Here is a 19984-nt window from a genome sequence, read left to right on the forward strand (position 1 = left end):
AGTATGTTTAAATGATAAATGCAATATGTTTTAAAATAAAAAAAGAATATATTTCTTACTATGTTTGTTACAATATAAAATGTTATTATAAATTAATGTTAATAATATTCTTATAATATAATGATAATCTAACAGATTAATCATCGAGTCTAGTTGATCTAATACAGAAAATTAATTTTTCTCATTTAATTTACAATACATAGAGAGATTCTAAATATAAAAATAACGAAGTACATTAATGTATTCGTAAAAACAAAATAAAATTGTTTTATATATTTATAATTTTAGAATAGCATATAATTTTTAAATATATATTTATTATAACTTACATGCATAACAGTGAATACTTCTTTAGAAAATAAATCATTAAAATTTTCCACAAGCTCTTCAATTTGATATTTTTAATTAACGATCTAAAATAATGAATTCTTTAATATTATTTGCTTTCTTTTCCTCATTCTCTTGCGTTAAATATTAAAAATGTTTAATGTCCGAGGAAGTACAATTTTGACAAGAGCAAGAGCGCGGTATTGGTAACTGTTTCTTCAATTTTCTACCGTCTTCGCATGTCAAATTGATAATAATGTACACGTATTCCTTAACTTGACAGCATTGACAGTCGTTCACTTGATTCCAATTTTCTGTGTAAGAAAAAAATGAGATAAGAGAAACAAAATGCAACAGAAATGTTTAACTTAAGTTTTTACTGTTACCACTGTCGAAAAATGTTGAAGACTGGCACGATCCACTACACCGTTTAACGCCCTCAATAGGATCTATATTTTTACATTTTCCGTGGAATGGATGATTTACAACCAGCATGCCTATAGTATTGTTTGCATTCACAATAATTTCCTCACATGTTTCTGCAGAATAGTAATAAAAAAATAATAATTTATTTACAGTAATCGCGTGACTAAATAAAAAATACTTACCTTTAACTTGATCTTTTATATTAATACTCATGTTACATCGTTTACAGCATTGATCACGATAAATTAATTCGTTGGGACAATCTGTTACATCTGGACAAACGACTAGACTTGTAGCAAGAGATAGCTAAAATGATTATACAGTAATAAAATAAAAAATTAAAAAATTAATAACTATCAATTAAATTTTTTTTTTTTTTAAGAAATAACTTGCCTGTTTATTAGTTTCCGTACACGTGTAAATGGTACAATTGTCATCGGACAACCATGTCATTCCAGGCGCGTATAGAATATCTTCAAGTACACAAAACGTTTGTTTGCATTCTCCACAACATTTGTCACTTTCTGGTTCCTGATACGACCATCCCTTGAAAATTGATCATTGTCATATTAACGAAACATTTTAATATAATATAATAAATGTAATTATCGACGACACGTTATGCGTGCAATGGAAAATATTCTTACTTGAGCACATTGTTTGGAACACACTTCAATCTCTTTCCGCTTTGTTATATTCGGGCCATTCACGCATGTTTCAATAACACAGTTGTCGGTGAGAGATTTCCACGTTTCCCCAGGTTTATATATTTCTTTATCATTGCGACAAGCTACTTTAACAATTTCTGGACAGCATTTCCCTAAAATTTTGCGTGTTTCTATCACGAAATCGGATTCCACCTGCGGATCAGCGTCTAGACAAGTCTCAGTGGTTGCTTGTAGATATACCTAAAAATGAAATTTCGTACAATTAAAACTAATTCATAATTTTGTTAATAATTGCATCATGACAATAATCTTACACTTCCATTTGTGGATGCACAAAAATATGTTATACAATAATCATCAGAGTACCATTGCTCGCCGATATATTTAAGCATGCCTTCAATAATACATGCAACTTGGATACAAGTACCACAGCAGTTTACATCATTAGATTCTTGATACTCATATCCGTAGTCACAAGTAGTATTACATTCTTGGATTTTATTTAATACTTGAATACCATTTGATTCTTTGGTACATTGCATTGTAAGGCAAGGATTTTCAATATTAGGCTTCCAACTTTCGCCAACCTGTAATATTAATAACATAAATTGGAAATAATTTATTATAAATGTATATTGTATTTTAATAACAGTATTAAAAGAATTACGATGTGCATATACGTGAATTCGAAATGTTCTTACATGGTATATTTTGTCTTTCCATTTGCAGGCAGTACGTTCAAAGATTGGACAGCATTTATCCTCTAAAAGTACTTCTTCTAATACGTAATTGTTCATATCAGGATGTACACTCATATTTGAACATTCCGTGATTAAGCAGTTCGTTTTAGGACTTTTATTTGAATTTTCGCACACACACGTTGTACATTTACCATCTTTCCACTCTTCCCCGACTTTCTTTGTTACTATTCGTTGTTCGGCTTGGTTTTCGTTAGTTGTATAAAGGCACACATCTTTTGGAGGTACTAAAATGTAAGTAAAATAATAAAAGTAGCAATAAAATCGATATATTATAGAATTATATAAATTAAAAAATCGTAATTTTAAGAATATTAATTTTTAAAAGAAAATTTTACATTATTTTAAATTATATTTAAAAAACTTTTAATTATTTTTAATTTTCTAACGCCCGTGTATACAATTTAGTAAAAAGCACAAATAATTCTCAAAAAAAAACTATACCACATTCATAAGTGGGGCAGCAACTATCAAGAGGCATTATTGGAACAACATTGTAGTAATCCGGACAGTTCGGTGCAGTGGAACAAGTTTCTGGATTGCATATTTTAGTTGGTCGCGGACAGCAACCAGATGTATTCATTACCATCGTAAAACCAGGTTGCAACTGCTCGACGTCGTTTGTAAAATTGTCGAAAGTAGGACACTCGTTTGAGGGCAGGCATTCTAAAATTACGTGCAATATTATGTATCTTGCAATAAGAAATAGATAAAATTATTATATATATATAAAGTGATTATATCATACGTACGGCATATAAATTTGTGACAACCACTATCGTCGATAATCGCTTTCATTATCTGGCCAAAGCCACATTCCGGCTCTTGTGACTCTACACATATTGTTGGTGCTGTCGGCTTTGGAGCTTCATAAAACAATATATATTGTTAGTTTTTTAAATATTAATTTGCAGTACTAATAAGTAAATCAGCGCTCGGAATTAGTAGCTTAGTTCGACCGATTTTTGATTGTCTCCGCCTCCGGTCTCCTACTATCGCTCGAAGCTCGACGGTCGGCTGCCGATCGCCCGCGAGACGCTTTAACTTAGGAGCGTGATATATTTATATTCACGTTAGAATCATACACTTTATTAAATAAGTAAAAAAATTCTTTTTCTTAATTAATAATTCATATAATTATATATTACTAATTTCTTATTATTAACATTTTTATTATTTCAATAATTATTTTACTGTGTAGCCGAGTTTCAAACATATAAAAATGTATTTTAATATATATAATTTTATATGTTTGAAACTCGGCTACACAGTAAAATAATTATTAAAATAATAAAAATGTTAATAATAAGAAATTAGTAATATGTAATTATATGAATTATTAATTAAGAAAAAGAATTTTTTAAATTATTTAATAAAGTGTATGACTCTAACGTGAATATAAATATATCACGCTCCTAAGTTAAAGCGTCTCGCGGGCGATCGGCAGCCGGCCGTCGAGCTTCGAGCGATAGTGAGGGACCGAAGGCGGAGACAATCAGAAATCGGCCGAACTAAGCTACTAATTCCGAGCGCTGAAATAAATATATTAAAAAACACTCTGTATATTAACTCACTACATAAATATTTTGCACAACATTTTTCTTCCGTTCCATTAATAAGTACTGGTGTCATATTTTTTTCGCAGATCGTATCTAACACAGGACATTCTATTGTGTGACAGTTTACAACTCCATTATTGCAATCGCATTTGGTGCATTTATCAGGATACCAGATATCTCCTTGTATATGACCATCCTTATCACAAATAAAACAATTTTTCTTCAATATGCAGGAACCGTTATAGAATATGTAATCTTCTGGGCAAAAGCATCCTTCAATGGGAGTAGATGTTGTGCATTTCAAATTGTCTGAATTATTAACAGTATCACACGTTTCTTTGCAACTGGATCCGCATGCTTGATAGACAAGATCTAAATAACAAATTCATTTAATATATAAAAAATATACTTAAAAATATTTTTTTTAATATTTGTTATTCAACAATTATTAATTCTTTATATAATTTATTTTGTTTAGTTAATACAAATGTAATAATTAAAATATGAAATAGGCGCTTACTCGTAGGACACTCGTAAGGGCAGATTTCATTCGTTCTCCAATTTATACACAAACCAGCCTCCAAACATTTCCTTGCATACATCTCTAAACTATCGCAGTAGTTTCCACCAGTGCACAAGGCGTCATGACAGCAGTCTAAATATGGTTTTGGATCGACAATGCTATAACATTGTTTGAATACTGCTAAATCTAGAAGCTTTTTGCATAGATCTTGTTCCTCTGGCGGGGGTATGCACTGAGGTTGACGATTACTCGAACACATCTGATTGTTCAGGCCCAAGTGCGCTGGTAAATTTTCGATCAGCCAGGATTTGCCGAATTCCTCGGCGTCATTCGTGGTCCCTCCGTCGCGTTTTTCGAAATCACTTTCGGTATCGGCGTTGCAATTGCCGCATAAACCTTCAGTATCATCGCTAAAAATATGCGAGGGAAGTTTTAGAGTTAACGCCAAATTTTGCTGAAAGATAACGAGTTCCAATTGAACGGACGGTATGAGCAGAGCTACATTTCCAATAGATATTTGATCCAGAATAATCCACGTGCGATTGTGCGGTAATTGTTCTACTTGAAAATCATCAATTATTACTCGCAGACTTTTCGAGTATTCTGCACGTTTGATTTGCACTACGTGCTTCTCATAAAGCAGCGTAAGGATTTCCGTGCATGTACCAGCAGTACAATACCCGTTGGTAATAAAAATCTGATATGCGCGAGTTTCATCCGGACTCTTTGTATTTCGAGCGATATTTCCTGAAAGTAGATAGGTGCAATTGCCAGCAAATCTGAAGTCTTTGCGATTAAAGCCGATAAATTTAGCATCGCCGAGACTGTCGCATACGCAATCTCGACACTGTGCTGGTGGCACGCATTCATTATTCCGGCGTACTAAACCGTCGGGACAAAAGCAGCCGGAAAAACAAACACCCCGCATTGGCGAGCATGGTTCGACTTCGTGCAGATTATCGCAAGTGATTTCGCATTTGTTACGGAAGCAATCTCGATGAACGAACGGTGGCTGACAGCTCGCAGGACAGTCGTAAGCGGTTCTCCAGTCGGATAATTGGTCGTCAGAACCTCTAGCAGCGCCGCACTCGCCAACAAAGCTCGTTAACAAACGACATCGGCAATCTTCGTAAGAGCTATTCGAAGTTTGTAAGCAGGAGCACACGCTCTCCACGCAGTGAGATATAAACCTAGAGTAATAGCAATAAAATTACACATAGATATACAGTAAGTCAAATAAGTTTTCATAAAGTACAACAGTAAAATTTTTAAGCTACCTGTTAATGTCGACAGCTGCAGAGCACGCGTTCAAAAGCGTCGGACTTTTCACAGAATTACAGATCGTCCAAGCCTGTTCCTGAACGTTACGTGGACACACGTGTAGATCGCATTCCGTGTTTTCCATCGCCCAGCTATCTCCAAATTGAACGGTACTCCTAGCTTGTGTACCTTCAGGTGTCTGACGATCGTTCCTGATGTCACCGTCGAAGTATCCGCACAGACCGTCCACACGGCCAATCAATTTAGCGACAACGCCGATTTTCACGTTCGCACCCGAGTCCCAGATCACCCAGAATCCATAATGATGTGAGATAAAAATAATTTTGTCGCCAGTGCGTGAAAGTTTAAAGCTAGACAATCGATTTCCGAATCGCGCGACTTGCTCGGCCGTAAAAGTGTACTCGTCAATGTCCGCGTGAAGATCAGGATATAGTACAATTGCACGCTCGTTCAGCATTATTACGAGAACTCGCGTACACTCTTGCTGTCCGTGTGAGTCAATACACAGCTTCTCTAACGTAACATACCACTCGTTGTCGTACATGTCTCGGGCTAGAATGTGATTACAGATATCGTACTTGTATTCCATATTGTCAAATGTATTAAATGTTCTGCCTGTGACGTTGCATACCGCCTCTTGGAGAGATAACAATCGGCAAGCGTACTTCGGACACTTGCGCATCTTATACATGCTTATTTTCTCGTACACTACCTCATACTGTGGAGGACAAAGTGCTTCCGGACACTGTTTCGGCTTCTCATTAGGATAAATAGGAGGCTTAGTAGGCACGCAAATAAATTCCGGGCATTGAACATTCTCTGTTAATTGAGGAGTCTGATTTTTTATCGAATGATTATAGAATGGCTTCTTGCGTCCCTTTGTAAAATCTTTGTGATTTTTAGATTTTATGTTCGTTTTAACACCGTGTTTTGGCTGGGCGTAGCGGTAAGAAATCTTTTTAAAAACTATTCTGTAGCCCGATGGACAAATCGGTTCTTCGCATGGTAATAAGCTAGTTTGAGTAGAACCGATAATTGTGGTTTTTTCGGTGATTGTTTCTAGCGATTGCTCGACAGTGATAGGCGTCGTGAAAGTTACTTTTAGACAATTTATTTCGTCATCTGGACAATCTTGAATACCGTTGCACCATAGGGTTTCATTCACGCACACGTTGCTTGTAGGGCAATGCCTGGTTCCTTCTGGACAAGGTTTGCAAAGACAGGTGCACAATTCACCGACGACAGACCGCAGACCCGATCCCGCGCAAGGCTCGCACTTTTTCGGTAAGCACGAAGCTATTCCACCGATAGAGCATACGCATTGCTGACAATCATCGGTCTCGTACATGCTGCCTACCTGTAATAAACGTTAATTATTATTTTGTTGCAAATGTTAATAAGTATTGTTATCGTTATTTTTATTAATTTTTATTACCGCATAAGAAACATGCCCAACCACGCAGGGACACTCTCGTTTCGGTACGCAGGACTCTCCGTCCCACCAGCTAGGATCCTCGCATCTACAAACATCGTTTAGCATTTCATTGATCCCTTCGCATACGTTGCATTCTCGATCGAATAACGTCGTTGTCGATTCCGGGACCAATGTCGACGTTGCCAACACAGGATACGCTAAATAACAGCCCAGAATTTCGGCTCTCAACGCGACGTGATTATGCCATTTGACAGGCTGTATCCTTAAAAACTTTGCGTGCAAAGGTCTTTCAAAGAAATTTGTTCGCTGAGTTTTCGCGTCAAAATTACCGAGGAATATCTTTTCATCTCCATTCTCGTCGACGATCGGATTCCAATGACGTTCGTCGTTACTGTAAAATATTTTGTAAGCAGTCGTCCAAGCGTCGTCGCCACCCTTGGTTATAATTCCGGTCAGCGTCCGAGCCTCCAAAAAGTTGAACTGAACGTATTGATAAGGATTGTCTAAAGTCGCGCGCCATGCGCCTTCCGCGGATAGTCGAAGGTTTTGAACTAGATACGACGAGCTCGACACCGAAACCTGTTGTAAGGCCATCAGTCCGTCGTCCAGTCCCATTGAGTCTTCGCATGTTGGTCTGGCAGTTTTTTCAGAAATCGTTGCCTTCGTTGTCGTCGTTACGTGATTACTGCAGCCTAACAATTCCACCTTGACTGCAATTCCGTTGTGCCACGTCAACGGAGTAATGCGGATAACCTTCGCTTCGACCGGCTGATAAAATATCTCTCTTACAGATTGAACGTGATCGACGGGCCCTCTGAACACGCGCGGCTGCTTTTCATGATCAAGTACATACGAAAAAGTTTGGCCGTTTTCTGAGAAGAGCACCTTGTAACTCGTTACGAATTTATTCTCGACAACGCCGCCTTGCAGAATCACTCCATATATTGGCTCCGGTTTATCAAACTCAATATCAAGCCACTGACCTGAATTTATCATTTCTGGTTCCCAGAATTTTTTAGGCAACAGCATTGTTTCTACCGTTTGTATTAACAAATCTTCAGATCGTAAAATGGCATATTTACTGCTGCTAGTGCGGATAGTCACTTCCTTCCGTAAATTTTGTATCAACGGTACATAGTTAGCATAGTTACACTCCTCGGGTGGAGTAACCGTACTATATAGAACAATCGTTTCCTTATTGATGGATGGCGAGGTAACAGTTGCTTCCGGTCCTTCTCTTGCATCCATCGTCACTTGTTGACTCGAATTCTTGTTGCAGAAAGTAGTGTCGCATGTGTAATAATTATTAATACATTGACAGGTTTCGCAATCGGATTCTTTTTTGATAGCGCCAGGTGCGACTGAGCTTCCGTCGTGAGATCTACAAGAACAGTGGCTCGCTTCTACGCAAGTATTTCCATCTCTCCAAAACATGTGCGAGAGACAGATTGGCCGATCAGTCGAAACGCATCCGGAAATACAATCGATACTTTCGTTGCAGTGCCCCTGAGTTATCAAAATATAATTATAATATTGACACGTTCTGTCACATTGAATTGCGCATTCGCTCCACGTTTCTCCGTCCCGACATACATGCGTGGTCGTCACGATTTTCTTCACCGTAGTCGACAACGTGTTCTCGTAGCGGTTGCCAGTATTGCTGCTCCACTCGATTTTTCCGCTGGCTTGCGTAGTTTGCCCTAACGCACCTGAACACTCCGGTCGTGTACGTAAAACTTCCGTAGGCCAATCGCACACATGGATCTCTGAATTGTAAAGAGTGCCAGGACCACAAGATTTTTCCACTAGCTTATATCCCGTCAATGTAAGAACACACTGATAAAAAAGTTGACAGCTCGTCGGGTGTGGCAAATTAGGCTGCGCCACGTCGCATTCAAAATTTTGTTTCTTCTCAGTACTAGCTTCTGTCGTCGCATTTTCGATATTATATGTAATCGGCTCAGAACACCGGCATAACACGCTAATCTCAAAATCAATGCAAGGAAGACTCGGATGTGATTGACAATATAAACCACGCTGCAGGCTGCACTCTACATCTAAGCCAGTCTCCTTCGGGCTCAAGTGATCCTTAACAGATCTGCATTTTATGTCAATTATATATTGTTTATCACAAACTGCATCTCCGTTTGCATTGGCGAAATCCATCAAACTAGGCAGCGGTTCTACGTCTAAAAACTTCTTGCCTTTTATCATTGGATTTTTGTTAATCCACGTAGTCCAACCGTCCACGCATTTTTGAGGCTCTGTCAAAGGGTCGAAAATAGTTTTAGCAGTAGTGGTGATGCTGACACAAGCTTCTCCTTTACAAATTACTTTTCCGCGACTGCAGAAGCAACTGTGGCAGTCATCGCCACTGATTTTATCACCCTCGTAATACGTCACACCATTCAACTCAATGCAGTAAGGTTTCGCGCACGTCGACTTGGCTATACATTCGGTGTAATTGGCGTCTCGATATACCTGGCCCTCCGGGCAGGGCTGAAACTGGCAGCCTTCTACACAAATATCTTCCATGCACAGATGCGAACTGTCTCTTACAATCATAGAATTGTCACATGTTTCACGTGGACAAGTCGAAATACAGGGCGAATATGTACTGCATTTTTCATCACATTGCAACGGGCAGAGTTGTTGCGTTCGCCACTTCACGGGGACACCTCGCAAATTACATTCGTGTGCGTATGCGGCCAACGCCGTACACAGGCATTCGCAATCGCCGCCGGCGTCGCAGCTACACGTGTCAAAAATGCAATTTCGTAGATACGGTTCTACTTCGACTTCTGAATGACAGGGCAAAAATAATGGCGATTTGAGTACATCGCATTGGCGTAACGACCACAGTTTACGTTCCGGATTTTGCTCACAAGCATCATCTTGCATGTTCTTTGGCTCGGGACAAAACAGATCTTTCTTCCACGAGTCCCCAAAGAGATTGACGGAAGCTTCGGATATTCCACCGGACGGTGTTTTAAAATCATCCTCGGCATTATTATTGTAATCACCGCACAAACCCATTGTGCGGCCTTTCCATTCCGGATTTAATCTTATATATACTCTGGTACCTGATAAAAAATTAATCGAGTGTAAACTTTTCAAAGCATCGACTGATTTATATTTCGATAATTTGTGCACAACTCTTACCTTTGTCCCATTGCAGCACTAGTCCTAAATCTGGCACGTCGACAAACACAAAAAGACCGGCGGTTCTTATTAACAATCTCTTAAAAAGTCCCTTAGGCAACGGTTTCCCTTTTGTTAGAATAAGCTCTTCCTGTTGTTTACCGCTGCCAATCGCGAGCTTGACTGATTTCGAGCACGTAACTCCATTTGTACCGCAAGGTACGTTCTGAATCGAGACGTCAAAACAATCTTCCTCGTTCAGTGCACTCTTCACTAGAACGTAGTCACATACACCTTGGAAATCGTATTCTTTGCCATCAAATGTTTTATAATGTGAATCGCCCCACACAGAACAAACTCCTGCAAAAAAAAAATCTATTAATATGATACATTACACAAGATGGAAATAACAACAAGTAGAAGTCAATTGTAATAAAAAAAAATTACTGAGCGCTTAGTAATTAGTTGTGTCTCTTAAACACAATTATTAAAATAACAAAAAATAGTTAATAATAACGTGTAAATGAACAAAAAAATCACCCGCGCAAACTCTATCCGTGCACTTCCACTTAGTATCTTCGCACGTGCAAGTGTTACATTCGGCTTGTATAACTGAGCCTTGTGTATAACTCTTTCCACCGTGATGACAGGGACAATCTTCTTCTTTAATGCATATGCCATTCGGCACGTTCAAAACGTATCCAGATTTGCAAATACAACCAGATGTGCACGCTAAAGGCGTTTGGTCGTTCTGTACGTGCATGTTACTACACGTTCTCTGCTTCACAGGCTCACAGTCCGTCAGCTCTAGATGCTTGCTGGTTTGACAAACAGATAACAGCTCCGTAATTGGTGGATATTCCTGAATCTCACTTGATGTTGCTAATCGGCACTCCCATACGCCGTCTGTAGAACCAAGAATTAAAATTTTGTATTATAAAAATTATCTAGAGAAAATTTCGATTCTAATACTAACTTATGCAAAAGCATAATTCTTGTCCCTTCGTGCCTGGACGAATTTCTCGATAATTTGGTTTGTATTCACGATCAGCATACACACAGGGACACTGAGCGATCGGAATGCACTCGCCGTTCACGTCTAGCGTTTGACCGTCCGGACAATTGCAGCCTTCAACGCATTCCTGCCTGCAGTCTCGATAAAAAGAGATGTCTGCACACGATCTGTATAGATTAAGACATGCAAATTAGATGTATAAATAGCAATTCAAAAAATAAGTACAGTTATAAATATATTACAACGTGCTACCTTGAGCAGCTATTTCCACAGATTTGATAAGTTTGTCCGCCGCCACAATGAATTTTACATTCGCCGATTTCGGTGCGCCAAGAAAGTTTCACGCCTAGCGCCGCGCAATCTTTTGAATATGCCGCTAGCATAGGACAAAGACAGGATTTTATATCACTGTCGCACGCGCACATGTCATACACACAATCTCGGTAAAATTCCGTTGGATCGACGTACCAATGGCAATCTAAAGTGAAAAAAATAAATTTAAGAATATGATTCGCGATACTACGTTAATATAGTAATTTTATTAATTTATTTTTATAAATACGATTCTGTGTAATTAACATTTAAAGTATATAGGGGTAGGAACCGACAGTAATGTTAAATAGTAATTTTATACTTGAGAAAATATTGCTGTGTATCTTGGAGCAATATTCTTCCGCGATCGCTCGCTTTTGAGGATTTAGCTCACAGGGATGCTTCGGTTCACTCTCAGACTCGTCAGCGCAATATTCGCTCGTCTTCCATTTATTTGCGAAAGCAATAGCCGCAAACTCAACATCACCATCAGGTGTTATAAAATCGTCTTTCTGATTTTCGGTAAACGTGCCACAAAGTCCTTTCGTTTGACCTGAACGATCATAATTCGATATTCATTAAAAAGATAATAATTTAAATAATTCATATTATAATAAAAACAATTTACCATAAAATTCAGCGGGAGCATTAATATAAACACGTGATATACCATCCCACCATATCTCTAAAGCGTTCGACAGACGAATTACTACAAATATGCTGCTCGCAATTCGTATTCGAGCGCCATCAATCAACATTGGCAATTTAGTTACTTCGTTACCGTTTATTAGAATTTGACGATTCTGTTTTAATTTTAATGAAGTGTTCCTGAAAGTGATAGTAATAGCTTTAACGCAGGACGGGGAATCTACAGAAGTAAAACCCATATTCTGAAATAAATAATTAAAAATTATTACATACAGAAGTTAATTTAAAACATAAATTAATAAGTCAATTAATAATAAATAGTGATTTTCTTTTAGTTTAAATTAAAATAAAAAAGTTTAATACGTTATGTTCTCTCAACAAAAAAGAGAAATCTCTAACCTGAGATATCGCTCCAGAGCACGGAACATTTTCGCTTTCAATTGAATAATTTTCTCCTTTCATCAGATAATAATTGCATTTTCCCATAAAATCATAGTGCCTGCCGTCGAATGTAGTGTAATGCGGATCGCCCAAAACAGCACATCTAGCACCGCATTGTATCTGCGTGCATGTCCACTTGCCCGAAGTGCACGTGCAAACGTTGCAGCCCTTTGGTACGCTCGTACCCGGCTGAAACAATTTACCTCTCAATTTGCATGGACATTCTTCCAAAGAAATACATTTGCCTTGATGCTCTACGGTGCCCGTTGGACAGAAACAGCCCTCTTCGCACTCAGAACTTTCTACTGTTGCTTCAATACCGGAAAAGCAAGATGCTTGCACTTTTGGACCGCATGGTATATATACTCGTCCACCATCACAAATAATTGCTAAAATAAATTTATATATTTATTCATTTAAAAGTTAAGCAAATTAATTTGCAAGTGACATTATACGAGCAAGTAACATGCATAAAATATTCTTCAGTTGACTCACGACAAGTATCATCGTTTCTCCATGCATTTAATCGCACGATTCCTTTGTGAGCGCATTGGCGAACGTAAACGTCCATTGTACTGCAGGCACACTTTCTTTTGTCATCGTGTTTGCACGCACAGTAGTCCCATAAGCAGGCATCAGTCAGCTCCGAAAAATTAACTGTATCAGAACAAACCTTGAATTTATCATTCGAAAGCAATTTGTTGCAGAACTGGAAGGCGTCGTGAATAAATTCATTTCTTGACTCGCATGCGTGTTGCACACTTTCATAATCATCGCATGGTTCTGCAAAAAAAAAATATTTATTATAAATTATAAAAACAACTGCATGGTAATGCGGGTATTTTAAATTAAATAATTAGCAGATTTATAAAGTGGCTAGAACTCATTGTTACTACCTTCAAAATTAGAAACGCGCCAAGAACTTGCCAGTATCGGTACGGTACTAGCATAATTTCCGCTTTTCATTAAGAACTCGTCGTTTGAATCGTCGTTCATAGTGCCACACAAACCAGCTGTTTTGTTCCATAAACTTTCGGAAGCCTCAATTTGTAGCAATAAGGCACCGTCCCATTTCAACTTTACGCCCAGTGAGTCGAGAGAGACGAGGATAAAATGCGCAGACTTGTCCACGCGTATTCCAGGCAAGTATACCGGTATCGGCAGTGATCGTTTGTCGTTAGAAAACACTGGCATACCTGCATCGTCGCTGCTAAGCATGTATTTCTTATCGTGCACAAACATTTTTACGATCCTAGAGCACTGACCATTTGATTCAATTTTGCAATCTGGGCTGTTTAACATTACAATTGTACAAACGCCTTCCTGCGTATCTTGTAGAAGTGTGTGTGAGCAATCGCTTTCGAAACTGTAGACTCTATCATCGAAAGTCTTGAAGTGCGTATTTCCCCAGATAAAACAAGTCTTCGGTCTCGGTCGATTTACCTCAAACACCATTACGCGATCGTCACGAGTATTAAATCGAATCTGTAATATTTTATATGATGTGACTTAATTATGTTATTTTTACTTAAATTAATATAATTTTTTTGCATATAACGTTTCCAGCACACACAAAATATTCCAGTCATATTATAACAACGTTACAATGTGCTGAAATGTTACTATAATGCATGTAAAACATATCTTATTATAATTGTAATAGTATTAAATAAGTCAAATTTTTAATAACAAGATATATAATACTTACTGGATATAAAGATGTATTGCTGCCATGAGTCCTGTAATTTTCATTATAAATTTCTTGTTTCATTTTGGTGTCGTAAACGTTTTCCATTGCCCAAGAATGATTCGATTCCCGTACGTAAGTGTTATGAAAGGTGCCGTGTGAGATAATTTTGACATTATTTTCGACTTTGCATTGCGGTATGGGTTGAGGTTCAAAAACTCCTGTGTCATAATTGCAAGTATAAACTGAAGAAGCTGGGAATTCGAAATTGATCCCCGGCGGACAATATAAGCTGCAAGAATATGTCTCTCCAGCATCTCTGCAGTGATATCCACCATTGAAATGTAATTTCTCGGCATCGCAGACATCAGCAGCTGTCGATTATAAATTAGATATTTGCAAAAAATAGATAAAATATACAGAGTGAATCGTTATGGATGCAAGCAGTTACCAACTAAATTTTAGTTTACACTGAACGCTGTGTAATATTATACGAAACATTCAGTCGGTAAAAATTTACTTTCATCTATTATGATTTACTTTGTATAATACAAAAGAAGCGTATTTAATAATTAATAAATATTTAATACGTAAAACTATAAATTATAAATTAAAAACATTTTTTACTTACAGTATTGACACTGAGATCCTCGATAATTTTGGGGACATTGGCATACATTCATTGGCAGACAAATACCACCATTTTGACAAGGTGGATCGCACACGGCTGTAGGAATACAATCATGTAATTATATTTTGTGTACTTGTTTTTACGTGGTATATAAAAATGTGATGGTCGTGCACACATACGTTCACAATCCGGAATGTTGATCCAATCGCTTCTGGTTGGCATCCAATTCCCATTCTTGCAAATCAGATTAGCAACCATTGAACCATCAGGAAAAGTAAAATGTTCCATGCAAGATATGGTGCATGTTCTTTAAGAAATATAGAAAAAAAATTTATAAAAATGTGAACTCAACAAACACAGAATATTGCAGCAGTTAAATGTTGCCACAATATTTTGTGTTTGCTAAATAATATAACTTACTTCGAGTTACATCTTTTATAAGAATTAAGCACAGGCGGAGAATAATTCAGACACGGTCTGTCTTCGAACTGGCACTGCGGACCAGTAAAGTGATTGGGACAATCACAGTGATGAGGGGCGACGCATATCCCATTATTTAAACATTCCGGCATGCAGATCGCTATCGATAAATTTAATATATAACTTGCATTGAAAAGATATTTTGTTATTACAAAATTTTTTATATTTAATTAAATTTGTTACGTACGTTCGCAGTGTGGTATTGAATTCCACTCAGCTTCTCCAATGTGCCATTCCTTATCGACACAAGTAATTGTCAAATGAAAAACTCCGTTGGGAAACTTGTAATCCGGTGCACAACTCGCAATGCAGCCGCTATTAACAAAAAGTTATTGTACTTAAAGTATATTTTTTAGGTGTTTTACATCCATTTAACGTCTATTTGTAGAATTAAATACCGTGTAATTTCTATATTTCATAGAATTGCAAATATCTGCTGAGCGAATTACAAAAAAATGTGTTCATTAATCTATAGAGTAATTTACACATAATTTAAAATGAGCAATATTATTCTTATTCCAGCTTTGGAATACAAACCTGTCTAGTGAACATTTAATTTTGCCGTTTATAGGCGGATTTGGTCTATGAGTGCAACCACCTGCAAATACACGTTTTCCTCCTTTGCTACTTTTAACGTCGTAAAAACTGTCGATCACTGAACCCGACGCATCATTCAGCATATCCTCTTTCCTAATGCAGGCAACAACAAACGTTATAAATAAACACAAAATTTTTAAATATAATTTGCATAATTAAAAAAAAACAAATTATAATTTAGGTATATTATTACAAAATTTCAGTTTTTACAAAAGAAAGATAAACAATATACGAACTTCATTACTTCTTCGGCGTCCATATCTCCCGAATATCCATATCCTTGCATTAAATTGTTCGCAATGACAATCAATGTGAGTAAATATCTGAGTATCTGCAATGGCACCATGATGCCAGCACGATGTAACTTCGTTGCCAGAAGAGATTTAGATGAATTGCGCGGACTAAATAACTTTTAAAAAGCGCAAGTCAGAGTAGCCCTTATATATATCTACTTCTAGAAGGAAACGGATAAGTGATAAATTCAAGTTGCACTTGATAAACGAGAAAGATGAAAAATGTAGGTCAGTCGGTCGCAAATTCGATGGTACATATCAAATGTCTACATACAAAATTAATTATGATGTGTGCATTTTTAAAAATATATAGCAAAGAGATATCTATTATAAAAAATATATAATTATTAAATTTACTGTATGTCTATTTATATTAGCAATTTATATTATCGATTAATCACTTAAATGCTGTGATAAGCATGCCTTAGCGAAAACGTTTTAGGAACATGGTTAACTTATCACTTTCGTTAATGAGCCTCTAATTAACTCGATAAAACATGCTACGCATAACAAAGGAAATAGTTTTATCAGCCATTTCCGATTAATAATTTACCTAGAAAAACTTATAAATAAATTAATATTAAATATATCACTTAAAAATGAATTTGGAAGTAATGGAAGAATAATGGTGTGGCGTAAAAAAAAAAAGAATTAAATCCAAATAATTTGAAACTAACAATTAAGCACGATGCCGGTATAATAATATAGAGCTGTATTGAGAATTCTGGAGTTAATGAACTTGTTTTCATCGATTACATCATTAAGAAAAATAAATTAATAAATATTAAACAAATTTATTCAAATCTACACACGATTTAGAAATTCAAAGAAGAATTTATATTAATTAATTGTCTAAAGTTTTTGCATTCACCACCACAGTTCCTGGATCTAAATCCCATGGAAAATTTATGGGACGAATTTGATTCTAGAGTGCGTAAAACATTGAATTCTAATGACAATAAATTGAAAACTCGACTAATTAACATATATACATACATTCATTATCCGCATACATCACTATATAATTTTGTTGGTGTCCACATACTTTTAGGAGTAACTGTAGATACTTCAGTTTTTTGTACTATCTGCGACGCTTTTAGTTCTACAGTCAAACGCGGATTGATTTCTTGCTTTATAACTCGCCAATAAACAATTTAATGCATCTGGGGTCATCCGATAATTTTTCGAGATTTTTAACTGCTCTGGTTCGGAATACCTCGAGTGCCATATTTCGTAATAAGCATCGCTGGACATATCACTCAAATGCGTAATGTTGAATTCTTCTTTCAGAGCAACCCTCCAAACCTAGAATATAAATTTACGATTTATGATTATTATAACACTTTATTGCACGTCATATTTAGCGAATAATTTAAATTTACTTAAATAATATTATTTTATTAAATATATTATTAAATATATTAATAATATTAATATTATTATAAATAAATAATATTAAATAATATTAATTTAATATTACATAATTTAAATTTATTTAAATTATATAGTTAACTCAGTACTTGGCGGAATTTTTAAGAAAAATATACGATGTTAAACACTCACATTCTCTTCGCGTATTGAAACTTTAGCAGGAACGCTACCAAATCGACTCTCACCGTTCAATACGTACAAATGATACAACATGTAATTAAACATGTACATTTTATCGGGTTCACCAACGCTGAAAGTTATAGATGTCGGCGAGCAACATTCCCTTTTTATTGGATACAAAGCGTGTGTAAAATAATAGCCTGGTTTTGCCACACCCCATAAAAGATTCTGTAAAGAATAACCGTGAAAAGTACCTCTTAAGTACTGATCTCTGGTATCGGACGGATATATATGTAAGGATGACAGATGCTTTCCTGTAAAATTAAACAGAAAATTCATATCGCAAGCATGCATTATCGAACTTACATAGTATTGTATTACTCACCGAGATAATAATCTTCTTTCTTCCAATATTTTCCACCCTTGATACATTTTTCTGTAGTATTGAACATTTGTATTAATTTATTTAGTGCCCCTTTGCTAAGAACATATCCAGATTGAGCGATATTGTAAACTTGACCCCATAGAACCACTGGATGACCCAAATAATAATCGTGCCTGTGGTCCAGTGGAGCAACCATGTAACGTAAATTTTCTGGTATAATCATAGTGTCATCTTTCACAAATATAATCCACTCTAGTTGATCTGCTAGATCGTTCCAAATATAGTTCATAGCTTCACATAACAGCTGCCAAGAGGACACAATTTTTACACCTACATTAATAATAGGTAACTCAGTGTCTTTTAAACGATGCCCAAAAAAATATATGTTATTGCAACGTTTGCCCCATGTAACTTTAATTGATTTTCCTAATTTAAGCTGATCGATGAAAACCACACATGTAATGGATACTCGATGTTTTAACCAATTCCACTCTATAGTTTTTTCTTTTGCCTCATCTTCGGTTTGCAGGCCATACAAGTACTTGTCCAAATCAACTTTATGTAATTTCAAGCTTTTCATTACCAACCAGGCATGATATGTAATATTATTAGGGTCAGACGTTTTGTTTTTCTTTTTCCAAAGCTGTAAAACGACTTCTTCCTGACGAGGTTTTTTATTTAAATAGTATTCAGGCTGCCACAATAATGGTTCTGAAACGATTGGATCGGTCACAAATATATTTCTTAATAAAACAAACAGTAACGGAAGAAGAAAACCGATTCCGTAGCCAATTAAAAATATTGATTTCTGCTTTGAGAATCGAAAGTGCATTTTGTTCTTCCGATTAAATATTCAATAAAGTCCAATCCAATTGTGTCAGGACTAATGCCAAGTAGTCTACATCAAAAAGACTGTGTTAAATTCGCCTTCAGTCATTACATTGGACTGCTATTTAACTCAATTATTTCATTAAAATCTGCTGCTGCAAATGATGTGTGTGCATATTAACTTATTTCAGCCTTACTTTTTTACTTTCCATATCGTTTTCAAGGCTAAATTATTCCAATAAGACAGGCCACAAAAACACAACACAATTTGCACGTCAAATATATATTTTAAATCTAAAAAAAAATTATTATTACTTTTTAATTTAATTGCAATATATAGCTGATAATATGTAAAAACCATTAATATGTTACCTGTAACGTACATTTTACTGTACGCGTGTTGACGATAAAAGTAAATGAAATCATCGTAGAATCATCGACAGTATAACAGCCTAGATTAACATTTCATGTCGATATAAAATTTTCAAGACTTTTATTATCACAATTGTTCGCAAGACAACTATAGTATTCTATTTAATACAATATTAAGAAGCATTGAAGAATAAAAGCTTGCGATAAGTGTAGCATATGATAATTTAAAAATAATTACGATACCAAACGCCTTTCTTGAATTCAACAGGTAAAGTAAACAAGACACCTGTTGGTTCGACACTTTAACCTAAATTTGACGCAATCTAACTTCATCCGACAGAAATCAGCTGATCTGATAATCTGCAATTTTTTGAATGCACAAACTGCAAAAGAAACAAAAAAATTGAAAAAAACTTTTTTTTATGACTACAGTAATATACTGAAATATATTAAAAGCCAATTCAGTTAATTAGAATAGACTAGAGTACATTAATTGCTACCGTTCAGCGATTTTTGCACGTCCACAATCGACTTGAGAGGGCCGGACTTCGAGGGTCGATCATAAATTATTAATTAATCTCTCGATATGTATAAGTGCAAATAAGAAACCTGTAACAAAAAAAAAT

At 36.1% G+C, this 19984-nt stretch overlaps 2 protein-coding genes across 8 annotated transcripts; both read right to left on the reverse strand.

The window, feature by feature from the left end:
• Positions 1 to 28: 28 nt before the first annotated feature.
• On the reverse strand, positions 29 to 16373 carry Hml (hemolectin). The gene is made up of 29 exons (XM_070674024.1): positions 16166 to 16373; positions 15870 to 16022; positions 15520 to 15647; positions 15273 to 15432; positions 15032 to 15159; positions 14853 to 14948; positions 14243 to 14595; positions 13431 to 14019; positions 13030 to 13317; positions 12493 to 12923; positions 12074 to 12335; positions 11768 to 11998; positions 11386 to 11611; positions 11095 to 11300; positions 10659 to 11024; positions 10140 to 10478; positions 6978 to 10060; positions 5539 to 6899; positions 4259 to 5451; positions 3754 to 4110; positions 2932 to 3045; positions 2624 to 2845; positions 2123 to 2406; positions 1736 to 2008; positions 1401 to 1661; positions 1147 to 1299; positions 936 to 1059; positions 714 to 866; positions 29 to 641 (listed from the first exon to the last, which is right to left on the reverse strand). Exons 1-29 carry the CDS (start codon positions 16273 to 16275, stop codon positions 475 to 477), a joined length of 11811 nt encoding a protein of 3936 aa, XP_070530125.1. The 5' UTR covers positions 16276 to 16373; the 3' UTR covers positions 29 to 474.
• On the reverse strand, positions 16304 to 19967 carry LOC139113114 (glycoprotein-N-acetylgalactosamine 3-beta-galactosyltransferase 1). Of its 7 annotated transcripts, none has more exons than XR_011547630.1 (5): positions 19359 to 19967; positions 18159 to 19280; positions 17786 to 18087; positions 17219 to 17527; positions 16304 to 16383 (listed from the first exon to the last, which is right to left on the reverse strand). XR_011547630.1 is itself a non-coding variant. In XM_070674032.1 (5 exons), exons 3-5 carry the CDS (start codon positions 18988 to 18990, stop codon positions 17291 to 17293), a joined length of 1371 nt encoding a protein of 456 aa, XP_070530133.1. In that variant the 5' UTR covers positions 18991 to 19280; positions 19359 to 19741; positions 19859 to 19967; the 3' UTR covers positions 16912 to 17290. The 7 variants fall into 7 exon arrangements, 5 of the variants coding, with proteins under 5 accessions (XP_070530133.1, XP_070530134.1, XP_070530136.1 ...); XR_011547631.1 differs by having other exon boundaries at positions 16362 to 16380; XM_070674032.1 differs by lacking the exon at positions 16304 to 16383 and having other exon boundaries at positions 16912 to 17527; positions 19359 to 19741; positions 19859 to 19967.
• Positions 19968 to 19984: the final 17 nt, after the last annotated feature.

The sequence above is a fragment of the Cardiocondyla obscurior genome, linkage group LG02, assembly GCF_019399895.1.
Source record: "Cardiocondyla obscurior isolate alpha-2009 linkage group LG02, Cobs3.1, whole genome shotgun sequence".
NCBI classification, from domain to species: domain Eukaryota; kingdom Metazoa; phylum Arthropoda; class Insecta; order Hymenoptera; family Formicidae; genus Cardiocondyla; species Cardiocondyla obscurior.